Below are 24,809 nucleotides of genomic sequence, written 5' to 3' on the forward strand. Positions count from 1 at the left end.
GTGGTAGAAGCATGATGGCCTTGGAAGAACGGGATGTCCACAAATAATTTAGAGTACTGACGTTAATTTGTTTAAATGTAGTTCAGTGCCATGTTAGATTAGCCTGGAGTGGTCTTCGTTACGAAAGAGCCTTCCTCTTCTCTCCTCTGCGTGTGTGTGCAAGCAAACGGTTGATAAAAATGTAAAGCTGAGGCGTTGGCTTGATGTTTGAGCAGAGCTGAAGTGCAGCTCGGTGGGTGTCTGCCAGGCTGGGGCTGAGGACAACCCTCCCAGCTGCCAAGGGACGGGATGTGCACGGAGCTGGGTCTCCTTCACCCTGCAAAAACCCGTGGTTTGGGTGCTGGCTGACATCTGCATGATCTTCATTTTCACCCAATACCTGTTGTGCTGGAGCACGGGGCATCTCCAGGTGTCCTCAGTGGATTGTAGCTCTGCTTTGCGTGATGCACTTCATAACTACCCACCTTGGCTCGTGGATGCTGGTCCCCTGGGCAGCAGCCAAGCTTTTAGCACGCTCTGAGAACGCGTGTGCCCCAGAGCTTTTTTTTTTTCTATTTACATTTAAAACATGTAATTTTATAGTAGTCATCAGGGGAAAACTTAACTGACATATTCCAGTAGTGTTTTGCACACAGTAACGATCTATGAAGAGCAGTGACCTGTCAAAGGTCTCACAGAGGTGTTAGTGCTTCTACACTTGGTGAAGTGAAGAGAAAACTTGGAGTGATTACAGCCCTTGGAGAATACTTTAGTACAGACCCAGGTAAGCCCCCGTGTCTAGGTTGTGCCTGGGCAGGTAGGCTCGGTTTCAAGCTGAAGCAAGCTCTGTTCATCCAGGCAGAAGCTCTTGAGTTGGTTCTGGGTCTTCCCAAAGCAAAAGCTCTGCCCTGCAGCGATGTTTGGTGACTGAGCTTGTAAAGAGGTGTGGGTGGAAGTAAGTCCTGCTCGTACCTAGAGGTGCTGGCGATCTACCTGGTCCCAGTTGCTGATCAGATCTGGGGATCTTTTTGGCCTGGTTCACGCCGGTTGGCAGATTTATTACTGAAATGGCTTTTGTTTGTTTTTATGACACGGAGAGGGAGCGCATCAGCTACATTACATGGTATTGTCTGCTGCTTGGCATTGCTGCCAACCTACTGGAAATGCATTTCTCCCTTGGTCCCCAGACTGATTTTGATGCTCTGGATGAACACCCCGTAAGAGTGGAATTGGACCCTTGTGTGAGGGTTTCTGCCAAGCGTCTGAGCGGGAATCGATTCGTACAATGAAATGAATCTCTTTTGACAGCTCTCCAGTGGGTTTCAGACGCTACGTGGGTGGTTCACAAGGACTGGGCTTTGTCCATGAGGGTACGGTTTTGGGGGTTTTCTCTGGAAGGGAATGGTGAGAGTGGAGATGTGCAATGATCCGGGGTTCGAGAGAACGTTTTGGCTGCTCACCCGCGGCTCTGACCGGGGGGATGCGGCAGAGCTGCGCTGAAGCTCCCCAGATGATGGAAATGGACTTCACGGAGAGCAGCGAGTTCAGAGTGGATTTTGAGGAGCAAAGTGGGTGGACCAGAACTAGCAATTTAGAGGATACTTACATTTGATTCATTAGTAGCTCCAGGCCCAATAAACATTTAAAAAGCCATTAAAGTAACAGTTCAATTTTTTTTCTTTCTCTCAATAAAATTGCCTGAACTTGACAACCATGACCGATTCCCTCTGTTGCCATTGTCACGCTGCCAGTCTGCATGGGCAAGAAAATTGAACAAAAGTGGCTGTGTGCTAATCTAGGATTTATTGTAGGTTTTTGTGTATGAGCCCTTTTCACAGTCAATGCTCTGGGCTTCCTCGTCGTGCCCTTAGCTAAACAAATACTTCTTTTCCTTGGGCTTCCGCTGAACTATCAAACTGCAGATACCATTAAGGGGAGGCATGAAACCTCGTGGATCACGAGGCCAGTTACTAATATATATTTGTGTGACCAAGTCCTGATCCCCTGGCTCTGAAATTGGGGTGTGCAGGTCCCGGTTTTGGGGAGGGCAGAGATAAACAAGCTGCTGGCGCAGGTTTGTTGGAGGGGCTGAGCGGCCAGGGATGGCTGATGGAGCTGTAGCTATTCAGCCTGTAATCCAAGCTGGATTTTGGGAGGTTTTAGCTTTTTTTTGTAAAAGGGGATGATTGCTCTGTGCTATCACTGAGGGTCTCAGATGAAAAGCCCCCAAGTGCAAATCATGCAGATACGCAGACAGAACACAAGCTTGCTTCTAGGATAAGCTGATAAATTAGTCCATTAATGAGGCATTAGCTGCTCTTTTCTTGTTGCACAAGATACATTAGCGGGGCTTTTTACTCCGAGTGCAGATCTGTACAGCCCCTCCTGCAGCAAGGGGGTCGAGGCTGGCCAGGCTCTGCGGTGGGAGCAGGGCTGGGCTGGTGGCCCCCTACACCCTGTTCAGAGGGGTTTGAACACACCTCGGAGGGGCTGGATGAGGCCAAATGTGCAACCTCCAAACCCTGCAAGGAAAGAAGACGCTTTGTCATTAACTACTCATAGATTTGGGGACAGGGAGGTCGTTGCTGGCTGCCATGGCTTTGGCAGCTCTCAGGAGTACCTTCGCCATAGCTCATCTTTCTGAATTTCACTGCCTTCGCTTATCCTCAGGATGCTGCCCCAGCTGCGGGGCCATGAAACCTGGCAGCTTTTTACAAGTCTGGCAGCAGCAGGAGCACCCAGGAGCTGAGGCAGAGCCACAGGGGACTCGCCAAATCCCCTTGCTGGGCATGTAATTGAGCCACTATCTGCTGGTCTGCAAACCCTGAGCCGCCACCTTGCATTAAGTTCCTGAAAGCTGCAGCTGGCTGATACTAAGATGACCAAAATGAAGGTTCTTGATCCTTCTTTCACCTGAAAAGGAGAAATCAAGGTGGTGTTGAGGCTAAGGAAGGTGCAACCTCTGTTTTCAGGACTTGCTGCATATTATCCTCGTTTAGGCTGGGTCTGTGGTGAGCTGGATACGTCTCTGTCTCCCACATCCAGGCTTTTGGTTGCCAAAAAGTAAAGCAACAGCAGTGGCAGCAAAATCCTTGACAAGACGCAAATTGTCTTGAATGTACTGAGGGGGGAAAGAAAAAGAGCTTTGTATGCATTAATCTAAGAAAAAATGGATGCTTTGGCTCATGCAGCTGAAGACACTTTGCTGTGGATGTTTGCAGAAGCCTTTGTAGTCTGGAAAAGCTGTGTTTGGGTTTTGCATCTGTTGCTTTTAATAGCAAACACATTCTGGTCCCCGTCTTCCCTGCAGTCCATCGCCTGTCTTTAATACGAGGTTTAGTAACAGAGGCAGCACTTGTGTTAGCGTGAGCTTGGGGAGACAGTCGGGATTCATTAAACTGCATCGCTGGCTGGGTAAGACTGCGCGTCCTATACGAAACTTTCTTCGCCTCAGGCCCTTCCTTTGCTGGAGAGAGAGGATGGACTGAAGCCAGGCTCTGTGCGAGAAGCAGCATCTGAAAATTGGGTAGTTAAGTGCCTGCAGAGTGCCCGGCTGGAGGAGGATGGCTGGCAGATTTCAGCAGCTCTGGTTTTGGCACGCTTGCCTTCGGGGTCACCTCACTAGCAGGAGGGGACGCTACCTTCCTACAACCTTTGAGTGTGCTTTTGGTTTTTGTCCTTTAATGAGAAACCTGGAGCCTCGCAGGCTGTTTAATTACAGTGCAAGATGTGAAGCATGACTACAGCAGAGCCTGTCTCTAAAAGCTTGTGTTTCCACAGGCTGCACCAGCATCCTTCGGGGCTCCCCGGGGCAGCGCGGACGAGGACGCGGGTCACTGGCAGATCCCTGCTCTCCTTCGGGGCGATGCGGAGGGCAGGGATGGGGCTCAGAGACGTCCTTCATGGTCGTGTGTAGTTGTGCCTTTCCACGGAGGGAGCTCTGTTCAGCTCTGAGGAAGCTGAAGGTCAGGTTGGGGGATGAAAGCCCCTCCAAACTGTCCAGCAGCCAGTCTGTGCCAGGGAGTGGGATTCACCTTGCCCGATTTCAGATGTCTGTGGCTGGGCTGATCCTTCAGGCTCTTTGGATTGCCAGTGGGAGCGGAGGAGGGCTCACTCGGGTGAAGCATTTTGTTAAAAAAAATTGGCAGAGTCCCGGTCTCTAGGTTTGCTGATTCTTTATTGAAGCAGCTCAGAGTTGGACCCAGCACCGCAGTGAGTGGTACCTGACTCAAATTCACTATCAGCTTATATATAGAAACTGATAAGTAGTTACATCACAAACTTCTCACGAGCTTCTGTTAAAATTCCACTAACTATTTCAATTCCTCTTTCTTCATTTGTCAAGAGTCCACAAAAGTCCATTCTTCTCCATTGGTCAGCTGATCTTTATCTTCTGGTTCCACTTCAGCTTCAGTCAACACCCCATCCTTGATGTTCTTGCTGTGATCAGCGTCCCGTCTTGATCCGGGTTGACCAGAGTCTGGGTTCCACTGCCAACATCTCCTAAATGTTAACCTAAAATAGCTAAAGTCTATTTAGAACTTTTATTTCTTTTTTACAAGGGCAAGTAGTGACAGGACGAGGGGGAACGGTTTTAAACTGAAAGAGGGGAGATTTCAATTAGATATTAGGAAGAAATTCTTCGCTGTGAGGCTGGTGAGACCCTGGCCCAGGTTGCCCAGAGAAGCTGTGGCTGCCTCATCCCTGGCACTGTTCAAGGCCAGGTTGGATAGGGCTTGGAGCAACCTGGTCTGGTGGAAGGTGTCCCTGCCCATGGCAGGGGGTTGGAACTAGATGATCTTTAAGGTTCCTTCCAACCCAAACCATTCTATGATTTCTATTAATTCTTATTTCTAAGTCTCCTATAGTCTTTTAAGGTAAGACAAAGGTTAACCATACATCCTTTTTACTAGAATCATCAGAAATTAATACTTCTAGGCCTACTTCTGCTTAGCTACTCATTAAGCTTTGACTGATGATTTGTTCAGTCGTAGGTCAGGATTATACAAAGGGGCTTTGAGAACAGTATTCATGGATTGTGAAAACAGAATCACAGAATCAACCAGGTTGGAAGAGCCCTCTGGGATCATCGAGTCTAACCATTGCCCTGACACCACCATGTCAACTAGACCATGGCACTAAAACCCACCTGTGTTTATTCAGATAGACTTATATTAATTATTCTATTCTTTATTTCATCTCTATTGATTCTTATTTGCTTAATTCATGAGAACTTCTACAACAATTATGTGAAAATTTCTACAACACTTTCACCCCAGTGTAAGTGCACTTGTTCTGAGGACATGGTCCCTTCCTCGACCTAACGCATGTGTGCGCAGCTGAAGCTCAGGGGGGAAATTGTGCTTCTGTGTCCCTCGCAAAAAATACTTCAGCCTCTGCTTCCTGGTGGATTTTTTTTTTTTAGGGCTGGTTCCTGATGGAAGTGAGGAGAAAATGGTGAGGTGTTGGGGTGAACAGGGCTTTCGGGTGTCCCCCGCTCCCCCGACTTGGGTGAAAGCAAGAGCTCTGGCCCAGGTGCAGCCCTGAGCTGCTCCCGCTCCGCTCAGCCCCGCAGCCGGGAGAAATGCCCAAGGTAAAATCACTTGTCACCACAAATAAAGCCTGAAATGCATCTTCAGAAAGTCTTTTTGATTCTAATTGGCCTTTCTGAGGCGGCTGCTGGAGGATTGTAGAGGGCCAGGCTAAGGGCAGAGCGAGTCCCTGGGAGCTTTGCTCTCCCCTGCCTGGGGCATTTGGTGAACCCGTTCTCAGAGGGACCCGGAGAGGGGCCGGGGGTCAGGCTGGTGCTTGGGAGATGGTGTCTTTTAACCTGGTTGCTGGCCTGTGTCAGCACCAAAGGGGACCTTTGTTTAAAAAAAACCCCAAAAAACAACAAAAAAAGCAAGGAAAAAACCCTAAAAACGAGCAAACAAACACCTGTGTTGGGATATGGTTTAAAAATCAAAACCAAACTCCCCCAAAAAACCCTCGCAAACCCTCACAGCAGTTTTTCTGGGATTTTGCAGCCCTGTGTCAGGGCAGTCTCCCCTCGAGCAGCCCTTTGTAAGGAAGAGGCTTTGTTTCCTCTCGGTGATGAACGCCTTGTTCCTTTTTCCTCCACGAGCTGCTGGGTGTGGACATGTCTGCGGTCGTCCCCTCCTCGCTCCAGCAAAGAAATGGCTCTTGCCTGGTTCAGGGACAGACCTAAGACCCTCGAGCAGCCCAGTGCCCCGTGTGAGGTCGGGAAGGATGGGGCTGGCGGTGAGGAGCAAGTGAGACGTGCCAGGAGAGCAGGGAAGGGCGAAAGCCAGGGCAGACCCCGGCTGGGTCTCCGTGGCTGGGACCCCTCCTTGTTTAGGGGCTTTTTGTGCCGAGTTATTAGTTGCTGGTTGGGCAGAGAGGTGGTTTTGCAGGCGCAGGAGCCCGAGCAGAGAGCCGGGCACTAACCAAACCCGCAGCAATCACCGTGCCGTGGCAGCATCTCTGCCCCTTGGCTTTTGTCTGAACAGCGTGTTAAATGCAGACAGGTTTAAAGTCTGGTTTAAACAGCTCATCTGTTCGGCTGGCAAAGGTTAAAAGATCTCCAGTGTGTTTGCATTTAATTATCTATTTTACTGGCAGGTTATTTTTTTTTTCGTAGGAGATGAAATCTGGATGGGCTTAAAGGACGTTTCTCTGAGCAGAGGCTCATGCACAATAGACTGCAATGATTTATTCGGAGCTGCTACGCTTTGTCTATCCTTGTTAAGTACCCTGAGAATACGGACTGGCACTGAGGGAATTTAATGTGACACATAAAAATACAGAGTGTTGGAGAAAGCTGGAGGCTTTACAGTATTTAACTAGCTTGTATCCTTGCTACATAGCAAGCAATTTTCCTTGAATTTGAGATGCTAAAAGTGGGAGAACACCTATTGCCTTGCCTTGGGTAAAAGAGGCAGCGTGGGAGAGCGTGAGCTGCCAGCCCCGGGCTGCTGCTCTGGGAGCGTGGCTGTGCTAAAGTGGATTAGCACCAAAAAGGCTCAACGTTGGAAAATAAGCCTGAGTAAAAATGTAAATAGGATCAGCGAGCTTGTTTAATTTGTATACGTGAAAATTACACATCAGCATTGTCACAGCTCATTTGGCTGCCAACTGTTCTTGCTGTCCCGGTGGGTGTGTGCGGGGGGTCTCACGTGCCCTCGCTTGCAGGATGTGGGGTGCAATCCAGGAACGGGAAGGCAGGTATCGGGGTGGCCCTGTGCCCCTGTAGAGCTGCCACCCACCCACGGTGCCCTCTTGAGCAGTGACAGCAGCTCATTCCAGCAGTGCCGCTGCTCTAAACCGACCTTTTGGAAAACAGGGAGTGAACCACCCTAATGGGCTGCAGGGTCTTTAGTCCCGGCTCTTTCTGCTGTTTAAAACAACTCTTAGACAAATGCTTTTGTACTGCGGCTGTCTGCTCTGGATCTGCAGTCTTGGCATGCCAGGTAGGGAAGGCATCGGGCATCCCTGTGTGCCGAGGGAGGATGGAGGCAGAGGAGCCTTCGCCTCGGCGCTGGGGGTGCTGGCAGCCACGGCGTGTGGGCAGGGCCCTGCTTCCCCGCTGCCTTCATTTGCCGCTGTCGTTTGCTAAATCACTGTTTCTCTGCAGCCTGGCCTCTGAGGGCACCCGAGAGTGGTCAGGGCTGTGGGACGGGCTGTTCCCCCCGCGCTGCCCTCGCTGCTCTCACCTTTGGCTGTTGCATTTGAAGCAGGTAGCACTTAGCAAAACGGGTGAGCTGAAACACCACAGAAGGTGCGGGGTGGGAAGGAACATGGAGCATTTGCTGCCCTTTAAGGAGGATTCCTGGCGATCTTTCCCTCCTGAAGGCCCGGCCGTGCAGCCCGCTGTTCCCGCAGCCTGCGTGCCCTTGCAGCAGCGTATTGCCCCACAGCCAATTTTAATTAGGTTTCTCTTATAAAACCGAAATGTGGAACAGCGAAGTGCTGTCAGCTCAGACCTTCAGCTGTGACTCTCCTGAGAGCAGAGGGAGGCAGGTCCGGGGACGGGGGGGTCCGGGCTCGAGCCGAAGCCCTTGGTCAAACAGCAGCGTGGTTCTTCCAGCCATGGGGAGACGTGCCCGGGCTTCCTGCTGAGCTCGGCCCAGGTACGAGGGGTACGGGCAGGGAAACAGGTTGTGATGGAGGTTTTTAAGAGGGGGGTGAAGTCAACGCGCTCTGTGTGCATCTGCTCTCACTCTGTGCGGGGAAAGGGGGACAGAAAATGAGCTTTAGTGGAGTGGTGTGCGGCACGCAGAGCCTCTCTGCCCGGGGGACGGAGGATAAATCTGACCTTCGCCAGGTCGCCTGCTCTCATGAAGAGAAATCGAGGTTTCTCTGCGGCCCTGGAGGCTGAGCAGAGCTGGATGCCCCTTCTCCAGGACCATGCGTGGAGCGGGGCTGGGGGATTGCTTGAGCAGTGGGAAGCGGCGTTGTTACGCAGTGGTTAAAGCATCCGTGCATCCGACGGGAAGGTCGCTTTGGGTGGTGGCCTGAAATGGCTGGAAGAGGCTGCTGCAGTAGGGGGGGGATGGCAGTGCCCTGCCCCACCGGTGCCGTGCGTGCCGCAGCCCTCTCAGAGCCCAAGGTGGGTATGTGGGGCAGAGCTGCCTTCCTTGGGAGCCTTCCTCCTCATCCTGCCGTGGGGACGTGCTGGGAGGTGAGGTCAGGAGGGTGCTGTAATGCGCATCGATGATCTTAAAGGTCCTTTCCAACCAAAACCATTCTATGATTCTCCACTCCTGCACCTGATGTGGCTTCTATTGCCCTCTGCTCCCATGTCTCTCCTTCTTGTCCCCGCAGGGCTGTAATGTCATGGAAGACCAGGACCTTCGGGACATCGGGATCGGTGACCCGCAGCACCGTCGGAAGCTCCTCCAGGCAGCTCGCTCCCTCCCGAAGGTCAGCACTGACGTCCCTCACGGGAAGCAGGGATGGGGCATTGCCCAGCACGGCTGTGAAAGCGGAGGAAACAAAAGCCAGTCCCTGTGACTCCAGCCCTGGGACCCACGGAGGGATCTCAGGGTCTGTGGGAAGGGTTTTGGGAATAGCAGGGAGGAGGAGGAGATGTTGGTCGGCCAACCTCTGTGCATGAGGTGACTCTGTGCTGGGGAGAGGGTGGGCGTCCCTCCTGCCAGTCTCGATCCCAAGGGCATTCCCTGTTTATACAGTGATTTTTTTACTTTAAAGCTGCTAGTGGAGATGGTGATAGCCTTTAAACTGATTTTAATTGCCGCTGTATGCCTTGGGATTCTGGGGCTTTTAACCCCTTTCTTGTGCTTTTACAGTTGAAACCCCTGGGCTGTGATGGGAACAGCCAGCCTTCGGTTCCCGCGTGGCTCGACTCTTTGGGGCTGCAGGATTACATTCAGTCCTTCCTCTCGAGTGGCTACAGCTCTATTGACACTGTGAAAAACCTCTGGGAGCTTGAAATAGTAAATGTGAGTATTGCCTGTCTCTTGCTACGGTGGTGAGGTCCTGCCCGCGTTCCCTCCGGGGCTGTGACTCGCTGGGAGTCGTGTTAAATGGGAGCAACCCTGCTCGAAGGGGGCGAGCTTTGCTTCGTGCCAAGGGCAGGAGAGCCTACGGTGACCACAGGCTCTCCCTGCAGGTGCTGAAAGTGAATCTGCTCGGCCATCGGAAGAGGATCATCGCCTCCCTGGCAGACAGACCCTACGAGGAGCCACCGGCAAAGCCGCCGCGGTTCTCGCAGCTGAGAGTGAGTCTCTGGTCGTGTTCCCTGCCTGGCTGGGGTGTCTGTGCGGAGCGCGCGCGGCAGCAGCCGGGTGCTTTCTTCTGCCCTGGGCTCTCCTTCGCTGTCCTCCCTTTCTTTCAAAGAACTAAACCCACGTCTGTCAGGAATAACTGTCCCCTTTCTGATGAGCAGATATCGCCTCGGAGGTGCTAGCTGCTGTAGAGGCTGGTGTAGAGGCTGTTCACTGAGAGCTCAGGTATCCAGGCTCACAGAGGGAGGCATGTTCAGCCTTACTCTGCTATTTTCATGCTCAGGAAATTCTGCCTAGCAAAATCAATAAAAAAGGGGGAAAAAAAACCACCTACAATGTCAATATTTAAGTTAAAACTCCTTTGAAGGTAACTATTGAGGGTAATAAGCAGAGAGAGTGATCTTTGAAAATCACATTGCTTTTTAAAATAAGGAAAGGGTAAGACCTAAATGGCTTGTTTCTTATTAAACCAAATCGATTTGACCTGGAAGCTTGGGTTACTCCTGGTTCTCAGATGCTTGGTGGTTTGGGAAGAAAGTTCTTGAAGCGTTGAGGCAACCGCGCATCTGGCTGTGTGGAGGAGGGAGTGTTTGGTGTTAAACTGTTCCCATGGGTGCACCTCGGCTGCTGCTGGAGATGATGCAGAGCCCAGTACTCCCACTCTGAGCGTGGTCAAGCAGAACTTGGGAAATGTGACGGCCAGAGCACCTGGAGCACTTGGGAAGAGTAAAAACAGTTTACAAATTTGATGTTGTGCTGTACAAATTCTGCGGTGGCTGGGCCCCATGACAGCAAGTGTCACTGTTTATGTGGACAGACGTGCTCTAGCTGAAGTGGTGGACAAGTTACCAACTCTTGGCTTGCTTCTTTGCGGGTCAAACTCCGTCTTCCCTGTGCAAAACAAAGCTGAAGTGTGCAAACATGTCAGTGCTGGGAGAAATCTTCATGTGGCCACTTGTTCCCGTTCAGCATTTCACCTTACCAACTCCAGCGACCCGAGCAGCAAACACCCACACAGGCATGACCCTGCTATCGAAATGAGTGGGGGGAGATAATATTCAGCCCTTGCATGTCAGATTTTGGATGCTGGCCCCATGGGAAAGGCCAGGCAGCTCCTTCGGAGCAGGTGCCTCCATGCAAGGTGGGTGCCTGTGCTGAACAGCTAGCAGGGCGCTACTCCCACCTCTGCCCGGTGCCGGAGGGGAGCACTGAGCTGACTTTCTTCCCCTTGTTCCCTGGCGAGGTGTCAGGCAGCCGTCCCGCAGGCAGGAGTGTGACATGGCTCAGCTGGTGCGATGGGATGCAGCTGGGACCTGCTGGTTTGATTGCGCCGGTTGGGAGGCTGAGCTCCGGCTCCCTGGGCCGGCTGGGCTTCTCTAGAGCTCTTGCTGCCAAATAGCACTCGACGTGATTTGTGGATGTTGATTTTTTTGCTGCAGGAGTGGGAGTCTTTGGATATCAGGCCCTTTGTTATCGGGGTTGGCAGGGAGGGGAGCTGTGGTGTTCACTGTTCTTCCTGAAAACCGACGTTTCAGAGCTGAGTTTGGCCAAACCCGCTGAGCTCGCAGCTGACCTGTGAGCTCGGGAGCAGGGCAGCGTGCCACGGAGGGCAAGAGCGTCGTGCTGCTTCCTCCCAGTCTTTGCAAATCAGCTTCCTGGAGCAGGAATTGGGAGTGATTGGAGTTTCCCCATCCCAAACATCTGGTCCTTGCCCTGCTGCAGAGTTCTTCCCTCTTGCCTTGGATTCCCAAGGCTTTTCAACCAAAACAGTCTGAGCTGAAGCGAGGGGAAGTTCAGGCTGGACATTAGGAAGCATTTCTTCTCAGCAAGGGTCATTAGACACTGGAAGGGGCTGCCCAGGGAGGTGGTGGAGTCACCATCTCTGGAGGGGTTTAAGAAAAGACTGGACATGGCACTTAGTGCCGTGGTCTAGTTGACTTGGTGGTGTCAGGGCAATGGTTGGACTCGATGAGCCCAGAGGGCTCTTCCAACCTCATTGATTCTGTGATTCGGAGTTGGGCTGCTGTGCCCTGCTTGCTCACACGAGTTTTTAGGAATTGGGATTCAGGTGTAAAAAATAAAAAAGTGAGGGTTTGTGCTGGTGCTGCACCAGGAGTGTGTGCTCGGGAGCTGGGAGGGGGTCACATACAAACCCTGCACCTTCACCCCGCTCCTCCACCACCCTCTTTTCAGACAACAAAAGCCCAGACGGGCAGCAGCCAGCTGAGGATCTGCACGTCTCTGAACCATCCTCTTGAGACGGATGAGACTGAAGGCAGGGTTGTTGGAGGGGGCGAAGAGGAGTCCTTTGGTGCAGCATCAGCTGATTGATATGCTGGACGGGGAGGCTGGGGAAGAGAATGGGCCATTTGCAGCATTTCCTGGTGCTACAGCTGGTGCGAGCCAGCGCCCGGCTCCGGCGTGGGGAGCGGAAGGACGTCAATGGCAAATTAAGCGAGTCTGTTGAATAGGGCTAATGCGTGTCGCAGCTGTGAGCTCCCCGCGTTGGCTGCCGGGCCGGCTGGCACGTACCGGCAGCAAATCTCGCCCGCGGAGAGAGCCAGGCTGTCAGGCATCCGGGCTGAGCGCTCGCTGGGCTCCCAGGGCCTCTCTCCCTGGGGTGGCTGATGGTCAGTAGCTTTGAGTGCTTTGCTTAGTGCTTTAGCAGAGCCTGTTCCTCTGCAAACACCCGGCCCGCAGCTCAGCGTCCCTCCTGGGATGAGCTCATGGGAGGTGGAGGAGTGCTGGGCAGAAAGGGCTGCGTACCTGCCTGAAACCATGCTGGAGCAAATCAGGGGTGTCATGTGGAAAGTAAATGGTGAGATTGATGGCACTGAGGCAGGAGGCTGCAGAGCAGGAGCAGACCCCGTAACTCACACAGAATCAATGAGGTTGGAAGAGCCCTCTGGGGTCATCGAGTCCAACCATTGCCCTGACACCACCATGGCAACTAGACCAGGGCACTAAGTGCCATGTCCAGTCTTTTCTTAAACCCCTCCAGAGATGGTGACTCCACCACCTCCCTGGGCAGCCCCTTCCAATGGCTAATGACCCTTGCTGAGAAGAAATGCTTCCTAATGTCCAACCTGACCCTCCCCTGGTGAAGCTTGAGGCTGTGTCTTCTTGTCCTATCGCTGGTTGCCTGGGAGAAGAGGCCAACTCCCACCCCGCTACAACCTCCCTTCAGGTAGTTGTAGACTGCACTAAGGTCACCTCTGAGCCTCCTCTTCTCCAGGCTAAACACCCCCAGCTCCCTCAGCCGTTCCCTGTAGGTCAGACCCTCCAGACCCTTCCCCAGCTTGGTCGCCCTCCTCTGGACTCTGCTCATGGCACCCTTTATGTTGGGTACTGTAAAGGGGAGCGAGGGGTGGGCACGGCTGCAGCACGAGCTGACCGGGGTGGTTATTGGTGTCTGCCTCTTTCAGTGCCAGGACTTGGTGTCCCAGACGTCGTCACCCCTGAGCCAGAACGACTCCTGCACGGGCAGATCTGCCGATCTCCTGCTGCCCTCTGGGGACACCGGGAAGAGGCAACACGACCGTGGCACCGAGGTTGCTCCCTACTCTAGAGCTGAGCGCTACAAAGCACAGGTCAGTGGGTGCTTTTGTGTGTCCTGGGGGGTCCTTCTGCGCAGATCAGTGCAGGCTCCCCCCTCTCTGGAGCCACTGAGGAGTTAGGATGATGCATGGAGAGCCAGGGAGCCGGTCAGACACAGCTTCCCCAGCTGTTGCTGGCTCAAGCATTAGAGCCAGCAGCTCATTTATGCCTCAGTCTCACCTTGAAGATGGGTGACTTGCACTTCCACGAGTGCTGACACCTTCACCCACAGTGTGCTGCCTCCTCCCAGCCCCTCTGGGATTTGGCCATTGCCAGCCTCAGTTGCATCAACCCAAAGAGCCCTCCTGGGATCCGTGTTTTGATCCAGATTGTTCCTGCTGTAGCTTCACATTCGTGTTTCTTCCCTCCCAGGAGGACCGTCGGGAGTCAAAGCTGACCCTGCGCCCCCCCAGCCTGGCCGCCCCGTATGCCCCAGTCCAAAACTGGCAGCACCAGCCGGAGAAACTCATCTTCGAGTCCTGCGGGTACGAGGCCAACGTAAGTGCCTTTTGGCTTGTGGGGGTGGTGAGGATGAGGAGACTCTGAGGTCAGGTTGTTGCATGTGGAGCTGTCACACGTCTTCCCCCTCCCTGGGTGACCTGTCCCTCCCCAGCCACAGCTGCCACAGCCGTGGCATTGCCTGGGGGTTGGCACAGTTTCCTACCTGGAGCCTTTAACATCTCTCCCTCTTCCAAACAGTACTTGGGCTCCATGTTGATCAAAGACCTCCGAGGGACAGAGTCTACGCAGGACGCCTGTGCCAAGATGAGGGTACGGAGGCCACGGGGACGGGGGGATTCGCTCACAGCCTGCGGTGGCTGATGTGAGAGGGGAATGGGGGGATCTCAGTGAGGCTGTGGTTCCCCAAAGCCGGCAGGCTGCCCCTGTGCAGAGCAGGGCCCAGGGGCTGTGCTGCTGTCACTGATGAACTGCCCCTCCCCAGCACTTTTCCCCATGGCTGGAAGGTCTGTGCGGTGGGAGAATGGACATGCTCACTGTGGAAGGGCTGCTGGGTTCGCTTCTGATCCCCGTCCCTTCCCCTCTGCTTCCACCAAGAGCAGGCTTCCCTCCTCCTGGTCCAAGACCCCCAAGACCTGCCTCTGTGGGGCAGTGGCCTGGGGGTCTCTGGGGTGGGCTGGGGAGGTGGTGAGGAAGGGAGCATTTATTCACAACAGGTCACTTGGATGTTCTTGTTTTTGCAGAAATCCACAGAGCATATGAAGAAGATCCCGACCATAATACTGTCCATCACGTACAAGGGGGTGAAGTTCATCGACGCCTCTAACAAGGTGAGCTTCACGTGGCTCCAGGCTGGTGTCTGGAGGGACAAGACCTGCAGTCCCACGTGCCTGGGGTGGCTGCAGGTCATATCTAGTGGCTCCAGAAGCCACGGCTGATCCTGAGAAGCCCAGCTTCCCAGGACTACAGGAGAGCACCAAGGTGGTGATGGTTATCTGAATGCCAAAGGCTTGGCAAACTGGCTGCTTGTGGACCATGTTGCCATTTATTCCTGCCATGGGAAGGAGCTAGGACTGGTCTGGCTGGGAGACCTCCCTTCCCTGCCAGTACCTGGTTTGCTCCCTGCCCCTGGTACATGCTTGCCATGACCACCGCTTGCCGGGTGTATTTGCCACCCCCAGAAAGGTGATGGGTGCTTGTGGTTGACCCCGGCAGAATGTCATTGCTGAGCACGAGATCCGCAACATCTCCTGCGCTGCTCAGGACCCCGAGGATCTCTGCACGTTCGCCTACATCACCAAGGACCTGCAGACCAGCCACCACTACTGCCACGTCTTCAGCACCGTGGATGTGGTGAGTGGGTTATCGCATCTCATCTCCCAGCACCCTGCAGTGCTTTGTGGTCCACTTATTTCATCGCTCAGCTTTATTGGCAAGTCATAGCACAGGATCTGCTCCGTTCTAGGGCTCTTTTACCTGTTTCTACCCTAAAATATTCCTTTCAGAGTCCTGGCTCAAAATGCTTTTACTTTGGAGCTCTGTCGACGAAGAGAATATTTGTCTGGCTTCGTTACTGCAGTCTCCAGTACTGAATAGAGCAGGGCGGGAGCTTTTTCCTCCTGGGGAATATACCATGAACAAAACCTTAATGTGCTCTCAATTACGTTGAGCGTAACAGGCTGATTTAACAGCTTTTTAATTCACTGAGAGAGTGGAAGCATAACTCGCTTTTATTCTGGGGCTGAATCGGCTGTTTGGGCTTTTTTCTCTTTCCAGTGCAAAATGCTGCTGAACTGCGATGCTCGCGGGGCTGCAGCGGGCTCGCAGGTGTCCCACCGGCCGGGGCTGTGGGAGCGTGGAGGTGGCTTGGTGCCGGCTTCACAGAATCACAGAATCAATGAGGTTGGAAGAGCCCTCTGGGCTCATCGAGTCCAACCATCGCCCTGACACCACCATGGCAACTAGACCAGGGCACTAAGTGCCATGTCCAGGCTTTTCTTAAACCCCTCCAGAGATGGTGACTCCACCACCTCCCTGGGCAGCCCCTTCCAATGGCTAATGACCCTTGCTGAGAAGAAATGCTTCCTAATGTCCAACCTGACCCTCCCCTGGCGAAGCTTGAGGCTGTGTCCTCTTGTCCTATCACAGGAGCTCAGCAGCTTTGCCAGGGATACAGGATGCGACCTGCTAACGGCGAGGCGATGGGCTCTGCCGAGGTCTGCGAGGTAGCTCGTGCGCACCTCTAACAGTTTTGTGTTTTCTCTGGTCTCTCCGAAGAACCTGACGTACGAGATCATCCTCACGTTGGGGCAGGCGTTCGAGGTCGCCTACCAGCTGGCCCTCCAAGCCCAGAGAGCGAAGCCTTTGGGTGCTGCAGCAGGAGAAACGATCGAAACAAAATCTTCCAAACCGGTGCCTAAACCGCGAGCCGGCGTGAGGAAATCTGCAGTACGTATGTGCGGGCTGGGCGCCATCTGTGCGGGCTGAGCTTGGATTTCTCTTGGGCACCGCACGCTTAAACCTCCCCCTTCGTGGTGGGGGTAGCCCAGATGCGGACACCGTTGGCTGTAGCTTCAGGCACCGCTGATATTGCAGTGTCCGTGGCTCTGCTGGCAGTGCTGCTGCGGTGTTAGGGCTTCTCCTGGAAGGATGAGGGGTGGAAATAGCCTGGGTGGGATGGGGTTCACTGCCCTGCTGGGTGCAGCACAGCTTCCCTGTGCAAACCCTGCAGAGCTGCGCTCAGATCGGTAGGTAACCTGCCGCTGGTGGTACAGGAGTGCCCCTGTAGCCAAAACCAGCCAAGTCTGGAGCTGCTGAGGAGCAGGGACTGCTGCATAAGCCATTGCCTTCCTTTAATGTCTCCTTTTGTCTGTGTTCTGCTTGCTCCCCCCGCTCAGGTGCCGCTCCCTCCCGACACGCGCTGTTGTCACTGTCACACCTGTACAACACACCGCCCCTCCTACCTGCCGCTGCAGTCTGTTAGTCCCGGAGCGAAGGTCTTTACCCTCCTTCCTGCCATCCTCCATCACGAACCGACCCGGGCTGCCCCAGCCGCCACCGGCCCGCCTGCCTCCCCGCTTCCCGTGTCTCCTGCCGTGCTCCCGTGTCCTGCCTCGCTGCTCTCCTCCCTCCCCGCTCGCTCCAGGGCTGTGCCATGGGCTCAGATGAACCCCAGGGACAAATCGCTCATGCCCGTCCCCGCTGATGGAGAGCGGCAGCTCTCAACTAACTGCGTCGCTCTTTCTGGTGTTGTTAACCTTCCTGTAGCATCCTGATTTAGGAGGACAAGATGAAAGAGCCTTGCTTGGTCAGGAGAGTAAATCACATGGGAGTTCACCTGCCAGGAGCTGTCTCCCTCTCTCTCCCTTTGCCTCTTTCATTTTTTTATAGTGCCATCTTTGTAGCGCTGGTTTTTTCATGCTTGTTTGTGAGCTGAAGTGAAGCTGTCGCTAACGGTAACAGGGACTTGCAGACCTAACTCAGGGAGTCAGCTCGGGGTGCTGGGTTGAGACTGACATGGCTAGACATGTTTTAGCTGTGAAGAACTCAAATGACTCCCCAGTGAGAGCTGCTGCTTCCCCGCACACGTGCGCGCTTTTGGGACGGGCGTTAGGCAGAGCAGCAGCCTCTCCGTGCTTCGAGTCCCCGCTCGTTCTGTCCCAGGAGCACGGGTGACCCTAACGTGCCTTTTCTTTCCTTATTTTCTAGCTGGACCCCCCCGAAGCGGACCAAGACTCCCAGTCTCACGCCAGCGTCTCCTGGGTCGTGGACCCCAAGCAGGACTCCAAGCGGACCCTCAGCACTAAGTATGAGACCACTATCTTCTAAAGCAAACACACCCCGTGTCCACCCAGTCTAACCGTGCCTTTGCGATCTGATCTGTCCGCTCTTCTAAACTCCCTCTTCCTCCAGCTGCTCGCGCTGAGCCCCGCGTAGGCACTACGGCAAAGGCAGCAGCACTTAGGAGACTGTAGACTTTTACACGGCTTTTGTACCTGATCACTACTGAACACTGTGAATTCTCCTTACTCGGAAACAAGGGTAACGCGCTGTTAGGTGTCTGCGAGGCGGGAGGTGCAGAGGGATGCGGGCTGGGGGAGTCGGAGATGCGGATCCAGGAAGCCGCCTGCCGTTTTCACGTCTCCCCTCGCTCTGGCACTGTGAATCCCTGGGGCAACGTGACACTCCCCAGGCCTTTTTTTTTTTTTTCTATTTCACCTTCTTATCCTTGGACTGACGGAGACCTCTCGTCTCCGCGGTGCACGCGCTCCCTCCTCCTAGAGCCTCTTCTTCCCGGCTGAGCCACGGCTGCGTACTATTCCAGCGACCTCACCCCTCTTCCTCCCTGCCACTCGAACCGACGCTAACCACTGTGATGCTGTCTGCAAATAACACACGTTCCCTACATTTCCTCACGGGGACCCTTGCCCGCAATCTCTCCCCTCAAAGCCTGGGGCAGAAAACCTGCTCTGATGGGAGCTGGGTGTGATCGTTCCCACTGAGCTGTGTCCCCTCTCAGAGACGAGGGCAGGTTTTGGGTGCATGCGTTTCAGTCCCTTGTAGGATTTTTTTTTTTCCTTCCATAATCCTCCTGTTTACACTCACCAAACTTCTCGTGAGCTGTGGGCGTAGTTCTCACTTGGCAGGTTGTATAAGCTTTTAAAGGCACATGTTGTTAGGCTGGTGTTGGGAAGGAAAGGTGCTTGAGAGGGGCTGGATGTGGTGCTGGCAGGGGTCTGATCAAGCAGACGTTCAGCAGCCTTACTGCAGTTGTACCTTTTTTTTAGCCGAAGGGAGAAACGGGATTGAAATCAGTCTGCTGCCGATCCCAAAGCATGTTTTCAGCCTACAAACCATTGCACAGTGAGGGCTGTGTAGGGATCTTGAAACATCTGTCACCTTCCCTCCTTGAGAGCGAGGATTTCACTTAGGGATGGCCCTGCCTCAGTGGGCACCTCCGCCTGCTCTGGCTGTTTCTCAAGTGTGTGTATTTTCCCCCTGGGAAAACGTCCCCATTTCTCTGTATCTCAGTAGAAGCAGCTTTTAATTCCAGAATATGACTGGGAATTGTTTGCAGGAGACCACAGGGCCCCTGGAACAGGTCTGGGAATGCCATACAGCGGTCCATGACCGCCCCAGCGAGCCGTCCACGGTCCTACCCCTGGTTCCTTCACTTGTGTTTGCAAAGCTCACTGAGATGAAGCTGAGGACGAGGAGGAAGAGGATGATGTGATGAATAACAGCGCTGGGAGGCAGGACTCCTGCCCCTCTGCTGTTTCTCCCTTGCTGTGCATCCAAGCACCTTCGCCTCTCTTTACCTCAGTTTCCCCATTTACGGGATGGGGACGCACTTACCTACCTCGTGGGGGGGAGAGGCTCGCTCCGTTTGCAGAGCAGCTCTAAGACCCTTTAGTGAAAGACGCTGTGACTTCCACACCGTGGCAGCAAAGCTGCATCCTGGGCCCCGACCGGCTCCTCGCAGGCAGCGGCTGTCGCACCTTTCCCGAGGAGAGGGCTGAGCAGATGGGGCAGGTGTTGGGCTGCCCAAAGCTCGCTGATGGGAGCGTCTGAACTCACCGTGGGTTTCGCGTCTTGGCAAAATCCCCTCGTAGCCCGGGTTTGGAGAGCCGGTGGTGACGGTGGGTCTGCCATAGAGCTGTGAAGAAAGGGGGGTGGCAGCTACCTGTTCACCTCTGCGTGACGGGTCTGCTGGACATCTTAGACATCACTGGGGAAGAGGGTGCACTGGGATCTCCAGTAAAGCTCCGTTTCCAAAATAGCTTTTAGAATTGACCCCAAATCTCCCTTTGCGATCACCAGTTGGCATCAGTGGGGAGAGGTCAGAACAGCAGCCCTGGGTTATTTACACCTGGTGTTTAGGGGCTAGAAGCAGCTTATCCGAGTTTTGCTGGGGCTTTAGAGCTGATGCCTCAAAGCTTCCGTTTCCCCAGACTTGCGGTGAAATCTGATGTTTCAAAATCTTTATTTAGCTCTTGCTCAGGAATGAGTTCGATCTCCCAAATCCTTTGTGGCTGAATGGCACTGGGCAGCAAACTGACTTCAAAATAAGGGCCAGGCTTGTAAGAACCCGAGTGAGAGGACTCAAAGGATTGTCTTAAAGCAAAAAAAACCCTGGAAAGCTCAGTCTAGTACATATATTTCATGGCTTAAATAGAGCCAGCACTCCTCTGCCTCTAGACCCCCAAAGCAGCGGTCGCACTGCGGTTGCCGTCCTGCCAGCCGAAACGCTGTGGCCAGCAGAACCTTGCGGTGTCCGAGGTGCTCCGAGAGGTTGGGTTTGGGTTTGATCAGCATCTCTCTGAGCTGTGTGAGTGCCCTGAGGGTTTCTACACCCTTCGAAGAGAAACTGAACTAGCGATAGGGGTGGTAGTGCAGTTCCTACGTGTAAGCGTTTCCCACGCAGTTGCCCACACGTACGCCCGCCTTCAGAGGGTCTGAGCTCTCACATCTCCCCCTGTCTTCAGCTGGGGAGGGCGGGTTCCTCAGCACCTCCTAAAACCAGGTCACTAGAGCATGTGCCTTTCTAAGGGTCACCGTCCAAACCCAGCCGGGATCACAGGCAGCCCTGCCTAAACCACAAAGCTTCCGCTGTGTGTCCGTAACCCTCACGGCTGTGTCTCATCTCCTGGCCGTACGCCTCGTCTTTCCCAGCGCTTTGTTTTTGTATGACTCGGAAATCATTCATTCCATTATCTTCCTTTCTTGTTTGCCTCTGAAAAGCTGATCTCCGGGCAGCTGGCTCCTACCACGGAAATGTAGTAACGGGGCAGAGACCTAAGAAGCAGTGGCCCGCTGACACGAAGATCATCTCCATCTGGCACGGGTGTCTGCCTCGGAGTGGGTGCGTGGCTGCTCAGTGAGGGCTCCCAAAGCAGAGGGGGGAAAGGGATCCCAGCCACCGGCTGAGAAAAGCAGCTCTCTCCATTTCTAGCAAAGGAAAGTTGAGACTTCCGAGAGCGATGGCACCTTTTCTAGTTTGAGACAAAACATCTTCCGACCCGTTTCTTTTTTTTTTAACGTGTGAAATGATACACAGCGAATCCAGTTCACGGTTTAAATGTAGCACTGCAGGGTTTTGGTGAGGAATAAGAAAAAAAAAATATATATATATCTCCTTATTTACTGAGAATCCACGCAGTCCGACAGTAGAAAGTCTTAGCAGTGGGAGTGGTGTGCGCATCTCTAACGGTACTTAAATTTGCTTCAATTCTGGGTGAAGAGTAGAGAACGCCAAATGCTTGGAAATAACCTTCTCCCGTGTGAGCAGCCTTGCAGGGTAAGTCTGCGTCCTTTTGGTTTCAAAGCTACTCCACGCTTTTATAGCAAATGGAAATAAGGAAAAGAGTCTGCAAAGGATCTTTCACCCCAGAGCGGTTGTGGCCAAGCGTTACCGATGGTACAAAGCTTGCTTCCCCTACAGAGGACTGTTGCGTTGCAATACTTGACATTTCTATGGCAAGGACACAATTTCTTCCCAGTTACGCACTGAATACCTGGAGACGACTCCCTTCTCCAGCCTCCCGTGCCCCTGTCTTGTTTTTAACTGCAGTTATGCCCTGAAGGGTTGGTTTGGTTTGGTTGTTGTTTTTTTTTAAAGTATATTCAATTGTGATTTAGCACTTTTTTGCTACTAGCTCATTATTTAATTAGTGCAACGATTTCAGAAGATGAACAAATAAGGAGTTAAATTTTGGGCATTACACTGAAACACTCCCTACCCGAGGATCAATCTTACCAACCTGAGGATGGCTTGGCCCCTGTCTAAGGCCGGTATCCCCAAATACCATCTCAAAGGTGCTGTGTGCTTACTTTTCTTTCAAATTACCAGAGTATTTAACAGTAGTTTTGGCTGTGACTGATGTGTTTTCACAGTACTGTTCCCCTCAAGGGCGAGATGTTAAAATGATTGTGCTTTTCATTCTCCAGACGCCAAAATGTAGCGCAGCACGTCTGTTATCATTGCAGTGGTTGGGGATGCGGTACCCTGCTGCTTTACTACCGTGATACGCCCGAGTAACTTCTGTTTAACTCCTGTTGCTGCTGTATGTCAGGATTTCATTTAGTCTCTCTAGCTGATAAGGCTGGGAGAGGAGTGAACCGTAATCCCAAGGGCATAGACCTGTAAATGATCAGGAGGGGGAAGTGGAGATTGTTTTAAGTTGATGAATTTAGGAACCCTAACATTCCTTGTTATGCATATGTTGCAATTCAGACTGGTGTAAGTGTAAATATTTGGTGTGTTGGCAACAAGTCTTTTTTTGGAGAGATTGCAAATTGAACCTCTGCTGGGGAGGAGGGACACCTTTCTTTCCTTTTTTGATGCATGAGCCTTTTGAAGGTTGGCTTGGAGGTGACGTGGTGATGAAGACTCCAATCTTCAAGGGACTGGGCTTGATGACCCTGGTGGTCCTTCCCAGTCCTGCGTGTAATCCTATGGTTGTCTTTAGTGATCCAACAGTTCTTTAGCCAGATACTCTCTTTCTCACTCCGCAGACAAACGCAATTGTTTTGGCAGAGCATCTCCCCTTTTATTTCGATGGGTTTTCTCAAGGTACTTGCATGCTGGAGACTGATCCTGGACCATGCCCATCCCCGACTCCCAGTAATCTGTTAACCCAGCCATTGCGCAGTATTCTGGCTCTTCCTCCCCATGGGCTTTTGTGGTATCTGGAGGAAAGTGCCCTAAATTTCTGGTGCTGAATATGACTTTGAATCAAAATGCATCTGCTGTATTTACCTGCCTGGGCAAAGGTGGTGCTGCCCTGCGCCTTGGTCCCCTTTTTAAGGACAGACTGTGTTTTACAGACTTTGGTTTGTGCATGGTGTGAGTCCAGGCTGAGAACTCAAGATGGGTAAAGTAAGATGCAGGGTTGTCTTTTTTTTATATAGGAGGGGATGATTTTTTTTTCCCAAATTGAAGCTGCTTTATCCTTTTTAGTTTTGTATTTACAAAAAAAAAAAAAAAAAAAAAAAAAAGCTGATCTTAGCTGTTCAGCTGTCTTTGAACTTGCTTTGAGATTGTTCTTTTTAGAAGAAATTATGCAACTTTTGCGGGGTACGTGCCTGTCCCCTCCCAGGGAGAAGAGACGGCACCTTCCAGGACGTACCTCGAGTGAAAAGTTTGTACCTTCACCAGGCTGCTGAGACACAGACCAGATGCCAAATAGTCCCTGCGAACACGTCCAGTTCTGTGTGCAGCTGAAGTGGAGGGGGTTGCTTTAACGCTCCTCCTGCCCCACTTCAGGAGTTCCCAGCAGCAGAATTTCCCCCTGGCTTTCTTCCGCTCACATCATTGCCACGCAATCCCATCTTTATTTTAGAGCAAGCACGGTGTTTGCAACACTGTCTTGTTGCAAAAGGTCTCCCTTTTACGTCTCATATTGGCATTACTTACTGCTTTTTTTCTATTTTTTTTATTTTTTTTTCAAAAGGAAGTAGCTGTGCTGCTCTTGCAAAGTCAATCTAGCTCAAACATTTTTCTTACCCGTGGAAGAATAACCTGAGATTCCCTAACAGGGCAGAGAACAGTCGAGTTCAGTTTGCAACGTAGACATTTTTGCTAATTGTGATGTATGGCAGTGGGACTGATTTGTAATACAAATGTTATTTAATCTGTCTGTATTTTGATACTTGAATTTCCTTTTATTTCCTGTATATACAATTGTTAATCTGTTCAAATTTGTCTGAATTTTAAACATCTTGTGGTACCAAACGTAACCGATCTGTGCAACAACATAGACTGACCTCACTACAACAAGGCGAGATTGTAAATATTCCTGGGCTTCCAGCAGTCGTTTTGTTGTTTTCATAATTGTACAACTTAGAACAGACTGAATTAATAAACGACCTTAGACACACACTCGCCCCGTTGTCACTGTCACCTCAGTGTTACACCGAAGCCTCCTGGTTGTCTGTTAGAGCGATGCTGTTCTCGTCTGCGTGTGGCGCGCAGGAGGGCGAGCGCTGGCTGCCCAGCAGTCGCTTTGGTTGAAGCTGCTCTTTTTGTAGTTAATCATAATGACCCCAAATATTGAATATTATTATTTTGAGACAGATTAATTTAGGCATAAAAACGCATCCGCATGTTCTGTTAAAGATAAACCTACCTGGAGCACGACGGTCTCCAGCCACTTCGTGTATGTTCTCTACATGATGGTGAGAAAAGCTCGTTTTTAGCCCCACTAATGTACATCTGCAAGGACTGTTCCATTGGAGACCGTCAGGACCCTCATTTACTCATGATTAACACTAAAACCAATTTTCTGCAGCATGGCAGCACGTGGTTCACCTAACAACTATAACAGTTTGGGCAGCCATTGTGTATAGTATTTATCCAGCAAAGACTTTGAGCTTGCCAAGAAGTAGGACATTGTCATTACGTAAAATTAGAGCAAGAAATCCAGACATTTAAATACAGGTTAAAGTTCAGATTTTCATGTCGGGTAAAATCTGGCTGATGTAAAATACTAAATACACCAGGGATTGCTAAATTGATACCATATGTTCCATTTCTAATAATTCAGTAAGTCGGGTTTTCAAGCTAACGTTGAAATATACTGAGCAGTTTTAATGATCTTAAATACCGTGTGGCTTCATCAAATGCAAACAGCGTCCCTGGGCTGTGACTAATGTTTCAGCAAAGTAGGTTACAGGCCCGTGGCAGAATTAACACCTTGAATTAAAAAAAGCTTAAGCTGCACTGCAGTTTTATGAGCTCCACGTCCCATTGCCTTCCCCACCAAATAGTTGCAAGGGTTTTTTGGGGGAAAAAAAAAGCCACTACCTTTTGTAGTTGCAAGATTTATTCAGATACTGACATGCCAAACAACACTGGCCCCGGGGGATTTGTCTGATTGATTTTTACAAGCTGAAGCGTGATTTGAGAAGCTGCTGGAGAATGTGTTCCACCCCTGCCCTGGTACATGGTGAAGACGATCAGAAAGACTCATCCTGCGTCAGAGTCTGGTTCTGCATCTGGGAGAAGCACCTTCTTGAGAACTCCTGAGT

The 24,809-nt window shown here is 52.1% G+C and overlaps 1 protein-coding gene across 2 annotated transcripts in view; it reads left to right on the forward strand.

Annotated features, from left to right (window-relative positions):
* The window catches only part of ANKS1A (ankyrin repeat and sterile alpha motif domain containing 1A), a 77,397-nt gene extending 53,732 nt beyond the window's left edge, over positions 1 to 23,665 (forward strand). Inside the window, exons 12-22 of one of the 2 annotated variants that reach the window (XM_068419394.1) lie at positions 8,803 to 8,901; positions 9,288 to 9,440; positions 9,611 to 9,718; positions 13,151 to 13,315; positions 13,695 to 13,820; positions 14,022 to 14,093; positions 14,525 to 14,611; positions 14,997 to 15,134; positions 16,059 to 16,229; positions 17,490 to 17,587; positions 20,523 to 23,665. In XM_068419394.1, coding sequence (XP_068275495.1) covers positions 8,803 to 8,901; positions 9,288 to 9,440; positions 9,611 to 9,718; positions 13,151 to 13,315; positions 13,695 to 13,820; positions 14,022 to 14,093; positions 14,525 to 14,611; positions 14,997 to 15,134; positions 16,059 to 16,229; positions 17,490 to 17,587; positions 20,523 to 20,526 — 1,221 coding nt within the window. In that variant the 3' untranslated portion in view covers positions 20,527 to 23,665. Of the gene's footprint in view, positions 1 to 8,802; positions 8,902 to 9,287; positions 9,441 to 9,610; positions 9,719 to 13,150; positions 13,316 to 13,694; positions 13,821 to 14,021; positions 14,094 to 14,524; positions 14,612 to 14,996; positions 15,135 to 16,058; positions 16,230 to 17,489 lie in introns of both variants that reach the window. The other variant, XM_068419393.1, reaches the window with a different exon arrangement.
* The last annotated feature ends 1,144 nt before the right edge of the window (positions 23,666 to 24,809 follow it).

This window comes from Nyctibius grandis, chromosome 27 (assembly GCF_013368605.1).
Source record: "Nyctibius grandis isolate bNycGra1 chromosome 27, bNycGra1.pri, whole genome shotgun sequence".
Classification (NCBI taxonomy): Eukaryota; Metazoa; Chordata; class Aves; order Nyctibiiformes; family Nyctibiidae; genus Nyctibius; species Nyctibius grandis.